This window comes from Balaenoptera ricei, chromosome 16, assembly GCF_028023285.1.
Source record: "Balaenoptera ricei isolate mBalRic1 chromosome 16, mBalRic1.hap2, whole genome shotgun sequence".
In the NCBI taxonomy this organism is placed as follows: domain Eukaryota; kingdom Metazoa; phylum Chordata; class Mammalia; order Artiodactyla; family Balaenopteridae; genus Balaenoptera; species Balaenoptera ricei.
Window position 1 is genome coordinate 48,384,582 of NC_082654.1, and position 15,024 is coordinate 48,399,605.

General features: G+C 43.2%; 1 protein-coding gene across 1 annotated transcript in view; it reads left to right on the forward strand.

Annotated features, from left to right (window-relative positions):
* The window catches only part of VSTM4 (V-set and transmembrane domain containing 4), an 89,828-nt gene that overhangs the window by 53,633 nt on the left and 21,171 nt on the right, over positions 1 to 15,024 (forward strand). The window contains exons 6-7 of the mRNA XM_059899351.1: positions 7,277 to 7,383; positions 8,774 to 8,835. Of these exons, the coding sequence (XP_059755334.1) occupies positions 7,277 to 7,383; positions 8,774 to 8,835 (169 nt within the window). The remainder of the gene's footprint in view (positions 1 to 7,276; positions 7,384 to 8,773; positions 8,836 to 15,024) is intronic.

The window sequence follows — 15,024 nt, forward strand, 5'->3', positions numbered from 1 at the left end:
TTTGCTCAATTTTGTTGTGAACATAGAACTGCTCTAAAAAATAAAGTCTTTTTAAAAAAATAAAACAAGGAAGAGGAAAAAGTCTGGAAATATTTATGAAGGTCATGTTTTGGTTACGATAGACTTATTTTCTTTCGTCTCCATGCTTGTAATTACCATTTTAAAACATTTTAAAACTCACTTATTTATGAGAAAGAGTCATCTCAAGGGAGGCACCATTCGTCTGCCTTGAAAGTGAAGTTCTTTAACTTGTACACAGTTCCTCGGCATGTGCTGTTGATTGACCTTGTGTGACAAGGAAAGCCCGTGGAGCACTTTCAAAAGCCTAGAGCAAGATGTCAGGAAATTCGCCCTATTTGCACTAGTCCTTGGCCTTTATCAATGGCAGCTACCTTGAGCGGGGGACCTGTCATTGTAAACGACAGTGAGGTGCTAACATAGTTGTTGAGACCTGTGTTCCTCCTGCAAGATTCCACACTTGACATTGCAAGGTACAAGGTTATAGGGGGATGAGCGTATCGCAGGCAGTCTTGGAAAGGCAGCCTGGAGCTGCTCGGAGAGGAACTGAGGAAGCCCTCTGGGGGTCCTGGTGAGTTCTTATGGTCTGAACTGAGGTGTGCAGGCTGGAGGAAAGGAAGCACGCGGACACTTTGGAAGGTAAAATGGATCAACGGAAACACTGACTTTCAAAGATGGTGTTGGAGCCGGAAGGGTTCAGGGAGGGCAGGCCCAGAAGGATGCTGGCAGGGCCAGATTGGCACATCTTCCTCAGCCCCGCTCGCGGAGGGCTTTCTGGGTCGGGATCTTTTGCCCGACAGACCACACTTGGCATCCCAGCCACCCCAGTTCAGGCCACGCTGAATCCCTCTGCAGTATGTGACGGACAGCTTTATGCCAGGATGAGGATCCTCTGCTCATTCAGCAGGAAACGGGATTGAACAGACCCCAAGGGGGCATAGTTCATATGTGGAGGCACAAAGCTTGTCCTGGATCCAGGGAAACACCAGGCACCTGGGGGATGAAGGTTGGGTGTCTGAACGCTCCTCGGTGGGAACAGTTAACTGTTCCTCTGGTGTATCCCAGTGAGGCAGGTATTTGATGGAGGGGTGGCACTCCTTATGCACAGGCGCTGTGGTTCAGTATGAGGGCGCTTTGAGCTCACATTCACTTATGAAAGCAAGGTGTGCCTGGGTGTTTGGTTCTTCATTTTAAAAATGTTCCTTGGTGAGATCATCTCAGTTTATACTATTTTATTTTTTTTCTGCTCCCAGACTCACTTAGTTGTAGAGGCACAGAATTTCCACATGGCTGGCCTGCCCACACCCACCTCCCTTTAGGCAGCACAATCCCAGGGACAGGCATGTGCTCCCCTCCTTCTCTGCCCAATCTTGGGCCAGGATGGCCCTTGGTCTTGGGCACCAGTCACTGCTCCTGCCTCCGGGACCCTAGCACTCAGGCTGGCCCCTCTTCCTCGCACCAGGGCAGGGCTTTGAGCAGCTGTAACCGTCCTGGATTTAGTACAGACTGAAAGTGCAGTGGAATGCTGATATCGCCTTCCGGTACCTTTTTGGGGAGCTGGTTTAAGCCTAGAGCAGCCATTGTGGATCTGGCTTGATTGACCTTCTTCCTGCCCTAGTTCTCTTGTTCTCTGTTGTCTGGGCTGGGCTCAGAGTCCTTGCTTCAGGACCAAGGAGGCAAGTCCACCCGGATCAGATCCCAGATCTCCTGCCTGGACCTCTCTGAGGCTTAATTTTCCCATCTGGGCAGGTCAGAGATTATGGATATCAGGCACTTTTCACAGTGCTTTGCGTAGGGTAGACAGGCATAGCTCTTATTAACTTTAGCTTCTGCAAAATATGATCGCTCACAATTTGTTCAGTGCCTGGTAAAATCCAGGTTGCCTGCTTTACCTAGTGTCCTGGAGTGGCCACCCATTGCTCAGGGGTGCAGCCTCTCTCTACGCCCTGTTCGCCTGCTCTGTCCTGCTTGGCACTTGTACAGCACTGCTACGTCTGTGGCTCTAGGAGGGTGCACTGTGCTCCCTCGGCAGAAAGATTTTCTGATCAAGGTTTAAGTTGAAGTTTGTGCTTCCCCTCAGGGCCAAGACATGGCACCATGAGATACCCAAGCAGCAATATTATTCTCCCTGGGTAGCACCATGACATGCCCCTACCCCCCTACTGTATCCACACGCTGGAGATTAGGATCCATGCGGTTTAGCCATTTCATGCCCCATCTAATTTAGGCTGAGTTTCTTATCTGACCCTAACTATAACCCTGTGAGATAGATAGCAAGGGTACATCTCCCCATATTACAGGTTGGGGATGCGGCCCAGGGAAGTGAGTGACTTGCCCTGTATCACCTCTCTAGTCAGAGTGGAAGCAGATTTAGTGCAGGCTTTCTGCCCCCGTCCAGTGCCCGTTTGCTAGATCCAGCCACCACGTGCCACGGAGCAGAGGTGCCCAGTCTTTGTGGGACAGAGACTCCTATGAGAGGCGGCCAGGCCGGAACTTTGTACATGTCACAACAAGGGTCCCACATGTGCGCCTCCTGCCCCGCCCTTGTTGGAGCCAGAAAAACAGCCCTGTTCCCCACAAATAACACTTCTCTCCGATCACACAGCTCTCTAATTTAGCTGGAGTTTCCAGCCTATTTTCTATCTTCCTTGGTTTGACTGGCTCCAGCAATGCCCACTCCCTTGTGTCAGACACAAAATACAGTCCTGTTGCAACCCAAGATGTAGAATAACTTTTCTCGTAAGTGAATCATAAGACGGACTTGGCCAAAAATTCCTACCAGCCCTGCTGGCTCAACGGGAAATGTAAGATTCTGAGGGAATAACTGTCTATCGTATGTCATTGTGGTGACTCATTGTATCTGAGCGCTCATGATTGAGGTATGAAGTAGAACTGAGTTTAGTGTAGTTTTACTGTTTTCAAGGAGAAATGGTGATGACAAAGCAGATCTTTTTTCAGCTTACTGAAAGCCCCGGGCATAATGGCCTAAGTTTATGATGTCTCAAAATTTTCATTTTATATTAAAGAGCTAAAGAATTAAAGCCAAGAAAAGAGAAGAGGAAGGGGGAATATAATCTGATTTTGTGGGGTGTGAGTTGCAACTGGCGAGGATAATCCCAACTCAGAGGCAATGGACAAAAAGAAAATATCAAATGATTTTAGCAAAAACAAATGACCACGCATTTAACAAAAAGCCAAAATTCAAAAGTCGGGAAATGTTTGCAATAAGCATGTCACATTGATGTCAAAGATGCAAACAAATCTATAAGAATGACTCAACGATCCTAATAAATAATAGCAGAAGGTGTCCATACATCATTCATAAATAAGGAAACACAGTTAGACAAACACGGGAAATGTTCCTCCTAGCAAGCAAAGAAATGCAAGTAAAAGGAGATATCACATTTTTCTTCATTAAGTGAGAAATGTTTTAAACTGATAAATCTGGTGTTAAAAAGGATGAAAAGATAAATGCCCTCATCCATTGACCAAGCGGCTATAAAGTAGTACTAACTTGTCGGAAATCATTTTGACAGTGGGTTTTTTTTTTTTTTTTTGACGGTGGGCATTGAATAACCTTTAAAATGATCCTCCTCTGTGAACTAGTATTTCCAGGTCTAAGAATCCAAAAACAAAAGTCTAAGAATGGAAAACCATTATGCACAAATATATTTATAGCAATGTTATTTGTATATCAAACTGGGAAACAAATTAGATGTTTAGATGTCAGGGGAAGGCTAAGTAAACTGTGGCATGTCTTCTCACTGGAATAGTGGGAGGATGTGACAATATGGAAAGTGTAGATTAAGTAAAAAGAAGGATGCAAAATTGTAATACAATATTATTTTTTAAAAAAACAATGTATAAGAACCAAGGAAGAGTTGAAACTTATGTCCCCAAAAAGCCTGCACATGGATGTTGACAGCAGCTTTATTCATAATCTCCAAAACTTGGGAGCAAAAAAGATGTCCTTCCGTAGATGAATGAATAAATAAACCCTGGTACATCCAGACAATGGAATATTATTCAACATTAAAAAGAAATGAGCTATCAAGCTATGAAAAGACATGGAGAAAACTTAAATGCATATTTCTAAGTTAATGAAGCCAATCTGAAAAGGGTACATACTGTATGATTCAAACTATATGTGACATTCTGGAAAAGGCAAAGCTATGGAGACAGTTAATAGATCAGTGGTTGCCAGAGGTGGGGGAGGGAGGGATGAATAGGAAGAGCACAGAGGAATTTTAGGGCATGGAAGCTATTCTGTATGATACTACAGTAATGGCTACATTATAAATTTGTCCAAACCCATAGAATGTACAACACCAAGAGTGAACCCTAATGTAAACTGGGGACTTTGGGTGATGATGCGTGTCAAGGTAGTTTCATCAATTAAAACAAGTGTACCGCTCTGGTGGGGATGTTCATAATGGGGGTGGTCAGGGGTCTATGGAAAATCTCTGTAGCTTTTGCTCAATTTTGTTGTGAACATAGAACTGCTCTAAAAAAATAGTCTTTTTAAAAAAATAAAACACGGAAGAGGAAAAAGTCTGGAAATATTTATGAAGGTCATGTTTTGGTTACGATAGACTTATTTTCTTTCGTCTCCATGCTTGTAATTACCATTTTAAAACATGAACGTGCATTAATTTATTATGGAAAGAAAAAATAAACATTTTAGGAGTTTAAAAAGCTAGGAAATGAAGCTGTATGTGTGGTTGTGTATTTAAACAGTTCTGAGGGTTTCTGATCTCTTGTTTTCTCTTTGTGGCCAGAGTTTTGTAAACACACATCCCTTTTGGCTATTTGTAAATTTACACAGTTGACCCTGTACTCTAAAGCCATGACCAGTTAGAATTTCTGTTCCCAATAAAAATAAGCTATTTTTGGGGACTCTCAGTGTGAACTGTATTCTTGGAAATTTCCCCACAACGTGACTCAGTCTTTGTTTATTTTTAAAACTCCAGGACTATATTAGAATAGTCTGTTTTCTTTTATTAAATATATGTAAATTTTTATTAGTGTTTAATTTACTGTTTTTCAAAGATTATACAATCACATGATTTAATAATTAAAATTTTAAAGTTAAATAATTAATTTAAAAATATATGTACAGTGATAATTCTCCTTGTCCAATCTTCCTTCTGTTTATTTCCTCAGCACCCCCATTTTAAGGATCCACTATTTTTAAATTCTTGTGAATATTTCCAAAGTTTCTCTATGTTTGTGTACATAAATACTAATATATATTATTTTCCTGTATTTTTATACAAAAAAAAGACACATTTTACACATTGTCCAACACCTAGCTTTTTCACTTAACAATGTGTCTTTTCTTTTTTTTTTTTTTTTAAATTGAGTTAGCAGTTTTTTTTGTTTTTTTTTTTTTTTTATTTATTTATTTATTTATTTTTGGCTGTGTTGGGTCTTCGGTTCGTGCGAGGGCTTTCTCCAGTTGCGGCAAGCGGGGGCCACTCTTCATCGCGGTGCGGGGACCGCTCTTCATCGCGGTGCGCGGGCCTCTCACTATCGCGGCCCCTCCCGTTGCGGGGCACAGGCTCCAGACGCGCAGGCTCAGCAGTCGTGGCTCACGGGCCCAGCCACTCCGTGGCATGTGGGATCTTCCCAGACCAGGGCTCGAACCCGTGTCCCCTGCATTAGCAGGCAGACCCTCAACCACTGCGCCACCAGGGAAGCCCTGTGTCTTTTCTTATCCCTAGATAAATAGCTTCCTCATTCCGCATTACAGTTACAAAGGACCCCGTGTGTGGATTTGTGGATTCACCATAATTTCCTTAACCAGTCCCCCGCTGATGGACAGTTGGGTTGTTTCTAATCTATTGCTATTACCAACAGGACTATAATGACTTATATGTACATTTCATACCCATGCAAGGATATCCACAGAATAAATTCCCAGAAGTGAAATTGCCGGGTCACAGAGTATAAGCCTCTGTAATTCTGATAGACCCTGTGATCCTGAGTGCCGAATTGCTCTCCATCAGGAAGGGTTTACACTTGTACCAGCAATACTTCTGAGTGCCTGATTCCTCACACCCTTGCCAAAAGAGCGCTCTGCCTTAAGTTTGATTGTTGCCGTTCTGATATGTGCAGAAAGAAAGTGCAGTACATTTTAATTTGGATTCCTCTTTCTTGAGGAAGTTTTAGCATGTTTTCCTAGGTACGAGCCTTTCCTCTTGTGTGAAAACTGTTTACCACCTTCATTCATTTTGACTATTAGGTCATATCTTATGGATTTCTAGAAATCCTTTGTATTAGGGAGATCAAGGGTGTTACCAAGCCTCTCTTGGTAACTGTACCTACCTGGCTGGAATATGTGTCTGAGGACAAGAGATTCTAAAAGAGGCTGCCCTCTGGGTTGCTGGAGCCATAGGATGCATTTGAAATAAGATGATGGCCATTCAAGGAAGTGCTTGGACTCGACCCCACAGGTAGCATGGAGAACAGGTTTCATATCAGGCCAGTCTGGGTTTGCAGCTTACAGTGTCACTTAGAGCAAGTCACTTAGCATCTTTGAATCTTGGTTTTGTTACCTGTAATGTAAGGCTTACCTATTACTTTGGGTTATAACGGTAACACATAGAATCTGATACTACAGTGATTACACAGGTAACCACCCAGATAATTGAAAACACTCACAACACTCCTGAGGGTTAACTCAGTCTTTACCTTAAAGGTGAAGGTACATACAGCAGGAGGAGAAAGTGTGAACAATCATGGGGGGCCCTAGGGACTCCCAGCTGCAACTCCCCAGGGTCCCTTCTCACTTGCACAGGTGCTGCTCTGTCTCTGGATTGTGAACCACAAAGATGTGTGCAAGGAACGTTGGTTTTAGGGGAGCTCAAGGAGAAGATTTAGGGATATCTTAATATCCTACTGGTGATGTAACCAAGCCAGACTGTGTAAACCCATTAACCAGGTGTAAACAATCTATACATACAATCTATACATCCCAAAACAATGTAGGCAAGCTGGCCCTGGGTCTCTCCAGAGATTTTGGAACTTTACACAGCACATTACAAACCCCTAACTAGCTCAACTCATCATCCTTAGCCAAGGGTCAGTACCAGACCTCCAGACATCCCTGGAGATAGGCACAGAGTGACCCCAGTCCGGCTCTAAGAGTACCCTACCTTACACACAGGTACACGGGGTACTCGGAAACTATTGCTTCCTTTTCCTTTCCCTGGAACAAACCTGCCTTTGCCTTCACCAGGACCTTTTTCTTCTCCAGCTCAGGGGAGACTGTCACCAGCGTGACCAGCTTGGTCCCACTGCAGCCCAAGAAGGGCAAGAGGTGGAAGGAAAAAGCTGACGTTCCTCCCGCAGTCCCTGCCAAAGGTAGGAAGCCAGCCAGCAGTCATCCATGTGGAGAGCGCCTGGGGTCTGATGTGAGATCAGGACAGGAGAGTAGGCAGGGGGAGGATGTGACATCCCTGATTATATGGTCTGGAGAACCCCACCTAGATTCTGGTCATAACTGAGCCCCGTCCCTGAGGTGGGCTGGGGGCACTGCCATTGGCCGCGCAGGGCTTTAGCGGGGGTCAACCTCTACAGACTCTTCCACAGTGTATTTCCCTTTGAAGTACTAACCTGCTCTGCACATAGCAGGGTGGACCAAGGGGGTGTCAGCATCCTCTTGGTTCATTCAAGGGAAAGAAGGCTCTCTGATTTTCCTCAAGATAAAAACCAGGTGTGTAATTTATTTTGGATTTGTTCTGGGGATTAAAATGAGGGTTATTACTTGATTCCAGTTATGACTTAGAGCAACATAAATGAGGAAGATGAGCATTTCCTGAGGCGAGAAGTAAAACTGTTTATAAATCGTTCCTAAAATAACCGTGGCCAATTTAGGAGAAGGTCATACATCAAAGGATTTGATACACAGTTAGGAACACAAGGGTTGCCCAGGTGAATAATTTAAGAACAAGACAGGATCCCTTTTATCCCTCAACTGGGGCTTCCCAGGATGGCCCCTTGGCACCCTTTGCACCCTGTGGTGGAAGGCAGTGGTGCTGAGACTGAACGTATACTGGGTGGACAGAAGGGGCTGGGAGGCGTGAGCGTCCTGTGAGGCACGACACTTGCGTACCTGGGGAGGGAAGGGAGCTGCCCCTGCTCTGCGCCAGGGGTTGTACTGCTGTATCACCTCATTCAGTCAGCACAGACGGTGCCCTACTGTACGAAAGACGAAAACGAGACTCAGAGAGCCACGTGGTTGAGCCTGGCTTTGAGTTCAAGTCCCAGTTCATCTAAATACTAGGTAGTTACATGATGTTGGAAGAAGAGCCTCGGTTTCCTCCTCTGTTAGATGGGGACAATAAGACCCTCCCTGCTGACCTCCCAGGGCTGCTGTGAGGGTCAAAGGTCACCGCTGTCAGCGTTAGCGTGCAGCTACGAGGACGCCCCAGGGAAGGTCCCAGCCTCAGCCTTTACCAAGTGCACCTGGTTCTCACCTGCACATCTGACCTCTTTGTAGCTGGTGGTGTTTTATGCCGTGGTTTTGTTGACCTTGTTGAGAGGAGAGGATGATGTATCCAAAGGCTAGGAGAGGATCACCCTCCCCCGAGGGGCACCAGTCCAGCTGTTACCTGGATCAGAAACTAGAGTTCCTCCACGAGAACAGGAAGGGGCCCTATGTCCGAGGCTCTCTGTCCGTGGTGCTCATGATATGTGGGTTTTAAGAGTCCTGGGAGGAATTGCAAACTAAACCCTTGATGTGCTTCCACAGCTCCCATCGCCGCCCCGTTCCATAAACCGAAGCTGCTGAAGCCACAAAGGAAAGTCGCCCTGGTGAGTAACCGCATTCTCTGTGTTGTCCCCTCAAGCCGTAAACACAACTCTGGTCCAAGGAGTACCTTTATTGACTGAAAACATGCTCCAAGTTCTTGGTGCTTTGTTCCCAAGCAAAGGCATTCTCTCTTCTTGGGTCAGCTTTTGAGTCAGCTTTTCTCCATAGCTAGTTCCCACAGAGTGGCTTTTTAAAAATCCAAATGGAATTACTTTTCATTATCAATGCTCCTTTTTGAAAAGAAGGGAAAAAATCGCACTCAGAAAGGTATAAAATAGAAAGTGGACCAGCTTGTATAAATTTGTCTTGATAACCACTCTGAAGAGACTGCTGAAGAACTTTCAAGAAAACATGTTATACTTTTGAAACAATTTCAGTTTTACGGAAGAGTTAGAAAGATGGTACAGAGAGTTCCCGTCTACCCTTCGCCCAGCTTCTCCTAAGGTTAACTTCTCACATAGCCATGGTGTATTTGTCAAAACTAAGAAGTTACCATCAGCACATTACCATTAACTGCACTCCAGACTTGGATCAGATTTCAGCAGTTTTTCCACAAATGTTCTTTTTCTGGTGCAGGATCCCACCCAGGCTGTCACATCACATTTCGTGGTCTTGTCTCCTTAGTCTCCTCCAATCAGGGCCAGTGCCTCCGTCTGTCTGCTTCTACAGCCTTGACACTTTTAAAGAGTAGTAGCTGCATTTTTTACAATGTCTCTTGATTTGGGTTTCTCTGAGGTTTTCTGATGATTAGAAATGAGGTTATGGATTTGAGGGAAGAACAACACAGAGGAGATATGCCTTTCTCATAGCGTCCCATGGAGCGGACGTGCTATGATGTTGACCGTGACCACTTGGTGAAGGTGGGTCTACCAGGTTTCTTCAGTATAAAGTCACTATTTTTCCCCTTTCCATACTTTATTTGTTAGAAGCCAGTCATTAAGTCCAGGTCACACTCAAGGGGAGGAGAGTGAAGCTGAACCTCCTGAATTCAGGGAGGGGTCTCAAAGACTCTGTGGACACATATGAAGACCACCACAGTAATTAATAGGTATTTTAGGGGAGATACATCAAGCCTGGGCAAATAGCCTGTTTTTCCTTGAACTTTCGTCTACTCATTTTAGCGTTCATCCGTGGATTTTGCTTGCAGCACTTATTACTATGGTGAACTGATGGTGATTTTCTGTTTTCCTCAATCCATCTCCATTTACTACTTGAAATTCTTCTGTAAGGAAGAGCTGGATCCCTTTCCTCATTGACTTATTCACTAATTTCTTTATACAAGTATGGACGCATGAAGATTTAATTTTTTTTAAGTTTGTAATCGTATTGTTATTTATTTTGTTGCCAATTTTGTTCAACAGCTGTGTATTTGTGTGTGAGAGAGAGAAAGAGAGAAAGAGGGAGAGAGAGGCAGAGAAACTGGCAAACCAGTTCTAAAAAGTTTATGTAAGATAATAAGATTATCTTGGCCTTGTGGAGGGCCAAGATAATCTTGAAGGAAAAGAACAAAGTGAAGAATTTATAGACCAATTCACAAGATTTATATTAAAGCCATAGTAATTAAGCTGTATAGTAAGTAATGGTATTAGCATTAATGTATTAAGCACATTAAGTAATGGTATTAGCACAAGAATAGATAAATAAACCAAAGGACTAAAGAGCCCCAAACATATCTACATATGTATTGTCACTTGATTTTATGACGAAAGTGACATTGCAGTGCAGTGAAGAAAGGATTCTATCTTCAGTATACAGTGATGGGTGTGTAGGATCTCCACATGAAAAACAATGACCCATAACCTGTACTTCACACCACACACAAAAAGTAATTAGAGAAGGTTCATACACTTAAGTAAGAAAGGTAAAAATAAAGCTTCTTAAAATTAGCTTATCTGCATAAGGTCAGGGCAAGCAAAGCTTTTTAAACAAGACATGTAATGTATGAGCCATAAAGGAAAAGACTGAAAACTTTGGATTACATTAAAATTTAGGAGGTCTATTCTGATTAAAGATATCAGTACAAGAATGAAAAGGGAAGCCACCTATGGGGAGAGTGTATCTGCCACGCGTATATTTGATGAAGGATCCTTACCTAGAATTTGTGAACACCTACAAATCAATAAAAAAGAAAAAGGCAACACTACAAAAAAATAGGCAGAAGTCTTAAACATGTGCTTCACCAAAGAAGACATACAAATAGCCAATCAGCACATGAAAAGTATTTAATCTCATTGGCGTCATGGAAATGGAGGTTAGAAGCAGAAAACCAGTTCACATCTACCAGGATGGCTACAGTGAAATACTTATATGTTTTCCTTTTTTTTTGCCTGTTTTTCTCTCATCCATTTGGAATTTAGGAATGGATCCAATTTTATCTGTCATTCTTTTTTGTCAGATTCTTTTTTATTTAACTTTATGTTTCATATTTCAATAATTGCTACTTGCCAGTTTCATTATACTTCATCACTACATTCTAAACAATTATTTAAACTTAACTTTTATTAGTTCTGTTATTACTTTTTCTTGAATCCAAAGTCTTCCCCCCAAATATATTTGCCTTTACATTTGAGTAGCTTGTCTGTGAATGGAATTCTAGTTTCATAAACATTTTCCACTCTGTTCTGGGAAATATGCTAAGCACTTTGTGTGCATTTCTGTTTACTTCCCATATTGTTCAGCATAAATGCCATGCTCATTACTGTGGCCTCTAATGCTTTATATCATGCAAGCCACATGTAATTTAAATTTTCCAGTAACCACATTAAAGACGTAAAAACAAACAGGTGAAACCAATTTTCATAATATGGCTTATTTAACCCAATATATCAAAATATTATCATTTAACCAGTATAAAAATTATTAATGAAATATTTTAATGCTTATTGTTCTGCTAAGTCTTCAAAATCCAGTGTGTATGTTATGCTTCCTGCACATCTCATTTCAGAACCACAGTTCAAGAGCTTAATAGTCACATATGGCTATTGGTTACCGTATTGGACAGTGCAGCCCTGTAATGATCTAGCCCCCATGACCTCTTTGACATCATTTTTACCACTGTCCCCCTTTCTCGTTCCCCTCCCATCATTCTGTCTTCCTTGCTAGTCCTTAAACATACCAAGCATGTTCTGGTAGGGCCTTTGTTGTCTTATATGCCAGGACCGCCCTCCCCAGGCTATGTCTGTGGCTTATTACTCACCCCCTAGGGTCTCTTTTCAAATATCAACTCAGTGGAGAAGCCTTCCTGAAACTCTATATAAAACACCACCCACCCTCTGAAGGAACTCCCCATGAGAGGCATCCTGACGTACTTTTACATGTATCTATTACCTGCCTCTCTCTTCTCAGAATGCAAGGTCCATGAAGGCAGGGAGGTTGTCTGCTCTGGTCACTGCTGTGTTCTCCACACCAGAGCAGTGTCCAACAGGATGGGGATGTGTGATTTTGCACCCCAGCTTTGTGGAGTAGGTTCTGTCATTGTGCTTTTATAGATGGGCACAGTGAGACTCGGAGTCAGTAAGGTGACAGATGGACGACTAACCCAAGGTCATGCAGCTTGTGGGCTGCAGTCAGGACTTGAACCTTTGTCCTTCTGAAGCCAGAGCGTGAGGTTTTAACCAGCTTAATTGAAGCCTTGTCTCAGAGTGGAACCTGGATCTCTGTGCATGATTCTGACATCCTCTCATGGCTCAGCCTTGCCCCTGACCTTCCTATTCTGTGCCCAGGTTTCTGCTGTTCTCCTAGACAGGATGGTTCCTCTGTTTTCCAAAGAAAGCCTCCTTTTGCCTGCAGTGAGTTGTGGGTCCTGAAGGGCTTTTCATACAGTGTGATTCCATCTGGTTCATATCATCAAAAATTCCTTATCAGTTCTGCTCTATTGACTACACTGTCTTGTCCTCAAATGTAGCAGCGGAGTTTTTGCTGATTTTAATAGATTTCTGGTCATTCAGTAGACTTTGGGAAACTCAATTGAACACAAAGGCTAAAACTATCAACTTTCCTTGGGGCATCCTTTATCCCATCCGTTGAGAATCAGTTTCCCCAGATAGTCTGAGCAAACTCTCTCCCAGCTGTCCATATCACTGCACATCTGTGTGTGTATGTGTGTATCTTTTCCAGATCTTTTATTCTTAATCCTGATATTTATCAACAACCTCAAGAATGATTATACTTTGTAAATTTCCCCCATCTTACATTCTAAGTTGCCCAGGGCCTGTTGTTTCTAATCCAATCTTTTACCCCTGGTAACAACAGAAACCGCTCTTTATTGACGTTCCATTGATATATCCCAGGGATATATAAGAAAAAGCGCTTTTTGCAAGTCATCATATTTAATTCTCACAATAAGTCCCCCCACTCCCAGATTTGCCTGTGAGGACACACAAACACTCTGTTTCAGAAAAGTGAGTTCCTACAACCCACAGGGGGTAGCGTTGCATCTCCCATGAAGACTGCTGCCGCCCCAGTAGATGGGGCAGTGTCAGCAGCCTTGAATGGACAACTTTCTTTAGTCCACAGCTATAAAAGCAGTTTGCCTTAAGCAGTTTGGGGCCACTTACAAACTAAGTAGATTCAACAGCATTTTCAAAAATAACTGGTCTTAATTGCAAGTTTTTATGGTTGATTTTTTGTTTGTTTGTTTGAGTTGGTATGCCCCTCTGGATGGAGATTCAACATAGGAAATTCTTAATTTTCACAGAAAGTAAGTTGGGGCAGTTATCTGCACTTCAAAATGGATTCTTTGTTTTAGGGAAATATCACCCATGACAGTTGTTAAATACCAATTGTCCTTTGATCTTTTAAGATATGAAAAGGCTTGAAATTTTTATACCAAATTTTCCAGAAACGAGTCCATTTGGAGACCAGTTTGCACCTATAACAATACACAGTGAAGAAAAGAGCTGACTTTGAGTGGACCTCTGTCTGACCAGCAGTTTTAGAGTCAAAAATACCAGGCCTAGCGTCTGCAGTTTTTGGTTAATATTAAGACTTATTTTCACAGGAGGCCAGCATTGACCTTGGTCTCAATTTGGTCAATATTTATCTCTCAAATCAATGTCTTGATGGCAGCTGAAACTAAAGTCAATAGCTACTTGTTGACTCACACAGGCCTTAGTGGGTAATTTAGAAAATAACTTGGCAACATCTTTTCTTTGGGGTCTGGTACCAATTTAGGCGTTTAATTCTGTAATTGTTGCATTTTGCCACAAAATCCATAAAACCGTGCTTCCTGGAGTGGTCACAGGCCACAGAGCCCTCCGGTCACCCAGCCGCTCTTTCCAGAGTGATACTGACACATGCTCACCCCAAGGAGGCAACCTGCCTGCCACCTCCACTGATTCATTGGCAAAAAGCGAGAACCCCCATTTACTGAGCACCTACTGTGTGCCAGCCCCTCTGCTAGGTGCTTTGTAGGCTCCATCTCCCTCATCTCAACCGCACATGCCAACTCCCGGCAGACCCTCAGACTCCAGGCGAAAATGACAAGCCTGGCTCCTTGTGTTTTCACCCTCAGAGCATTAACAAGTGGGCATCTTTTCTTATGTTTCCAAGATAATGTGGCATTTTGCAAGAACTGTGTATACCAGAGACTAACAGTGGTTGGAAGGTTTAAAGAAAATGATAGGACTCAAGAAGAAAAAAAGAGGTGAGAAAGGCACTTTAGACTTTTTATAATCAAGTTATCAAAACTGCTCTCCCCTATTTTAACCCAACAACCTGCTCTCAAAGTTAGCTCATCAGCTCATGAGGCCGTGCGTTATCACCAAGGCTCTTTCTGCTGGACAATGTGATCCCTTTGTCTAACAACCTTGAACACTGACAGTGAAGACCCCCATTTCTTCCCTATGGTTTAGGGCTCCTTGAACCCATGGAGCTAATTCACACACTTCCAGGAAAAGCTGTCACTGCTTCCTTGTTTCAGAAGAAGCAGAGAAAGCCGGAAGTGCATGTGATTTCTTTTTCTTGCCTTAGGTCACTTATTGATTCAGAGACCAAGTGGAAGAAGAGAAAGCAAACAGTTTCTGTGATGTGGAGGCGAGACCTCGGTAGCAACAGGGACCGTGAGCTGGAAGGGAGGAGGGCAGCATCCCCAGATCAACTCACAGGGGAGGATGCAGTCCCGTGGGCTCCTCCTGCCTCAGGGTCATGCCTCCTCATTGAGGGTCCTTCAGTGCCTCACCTCTGAGTCCTCT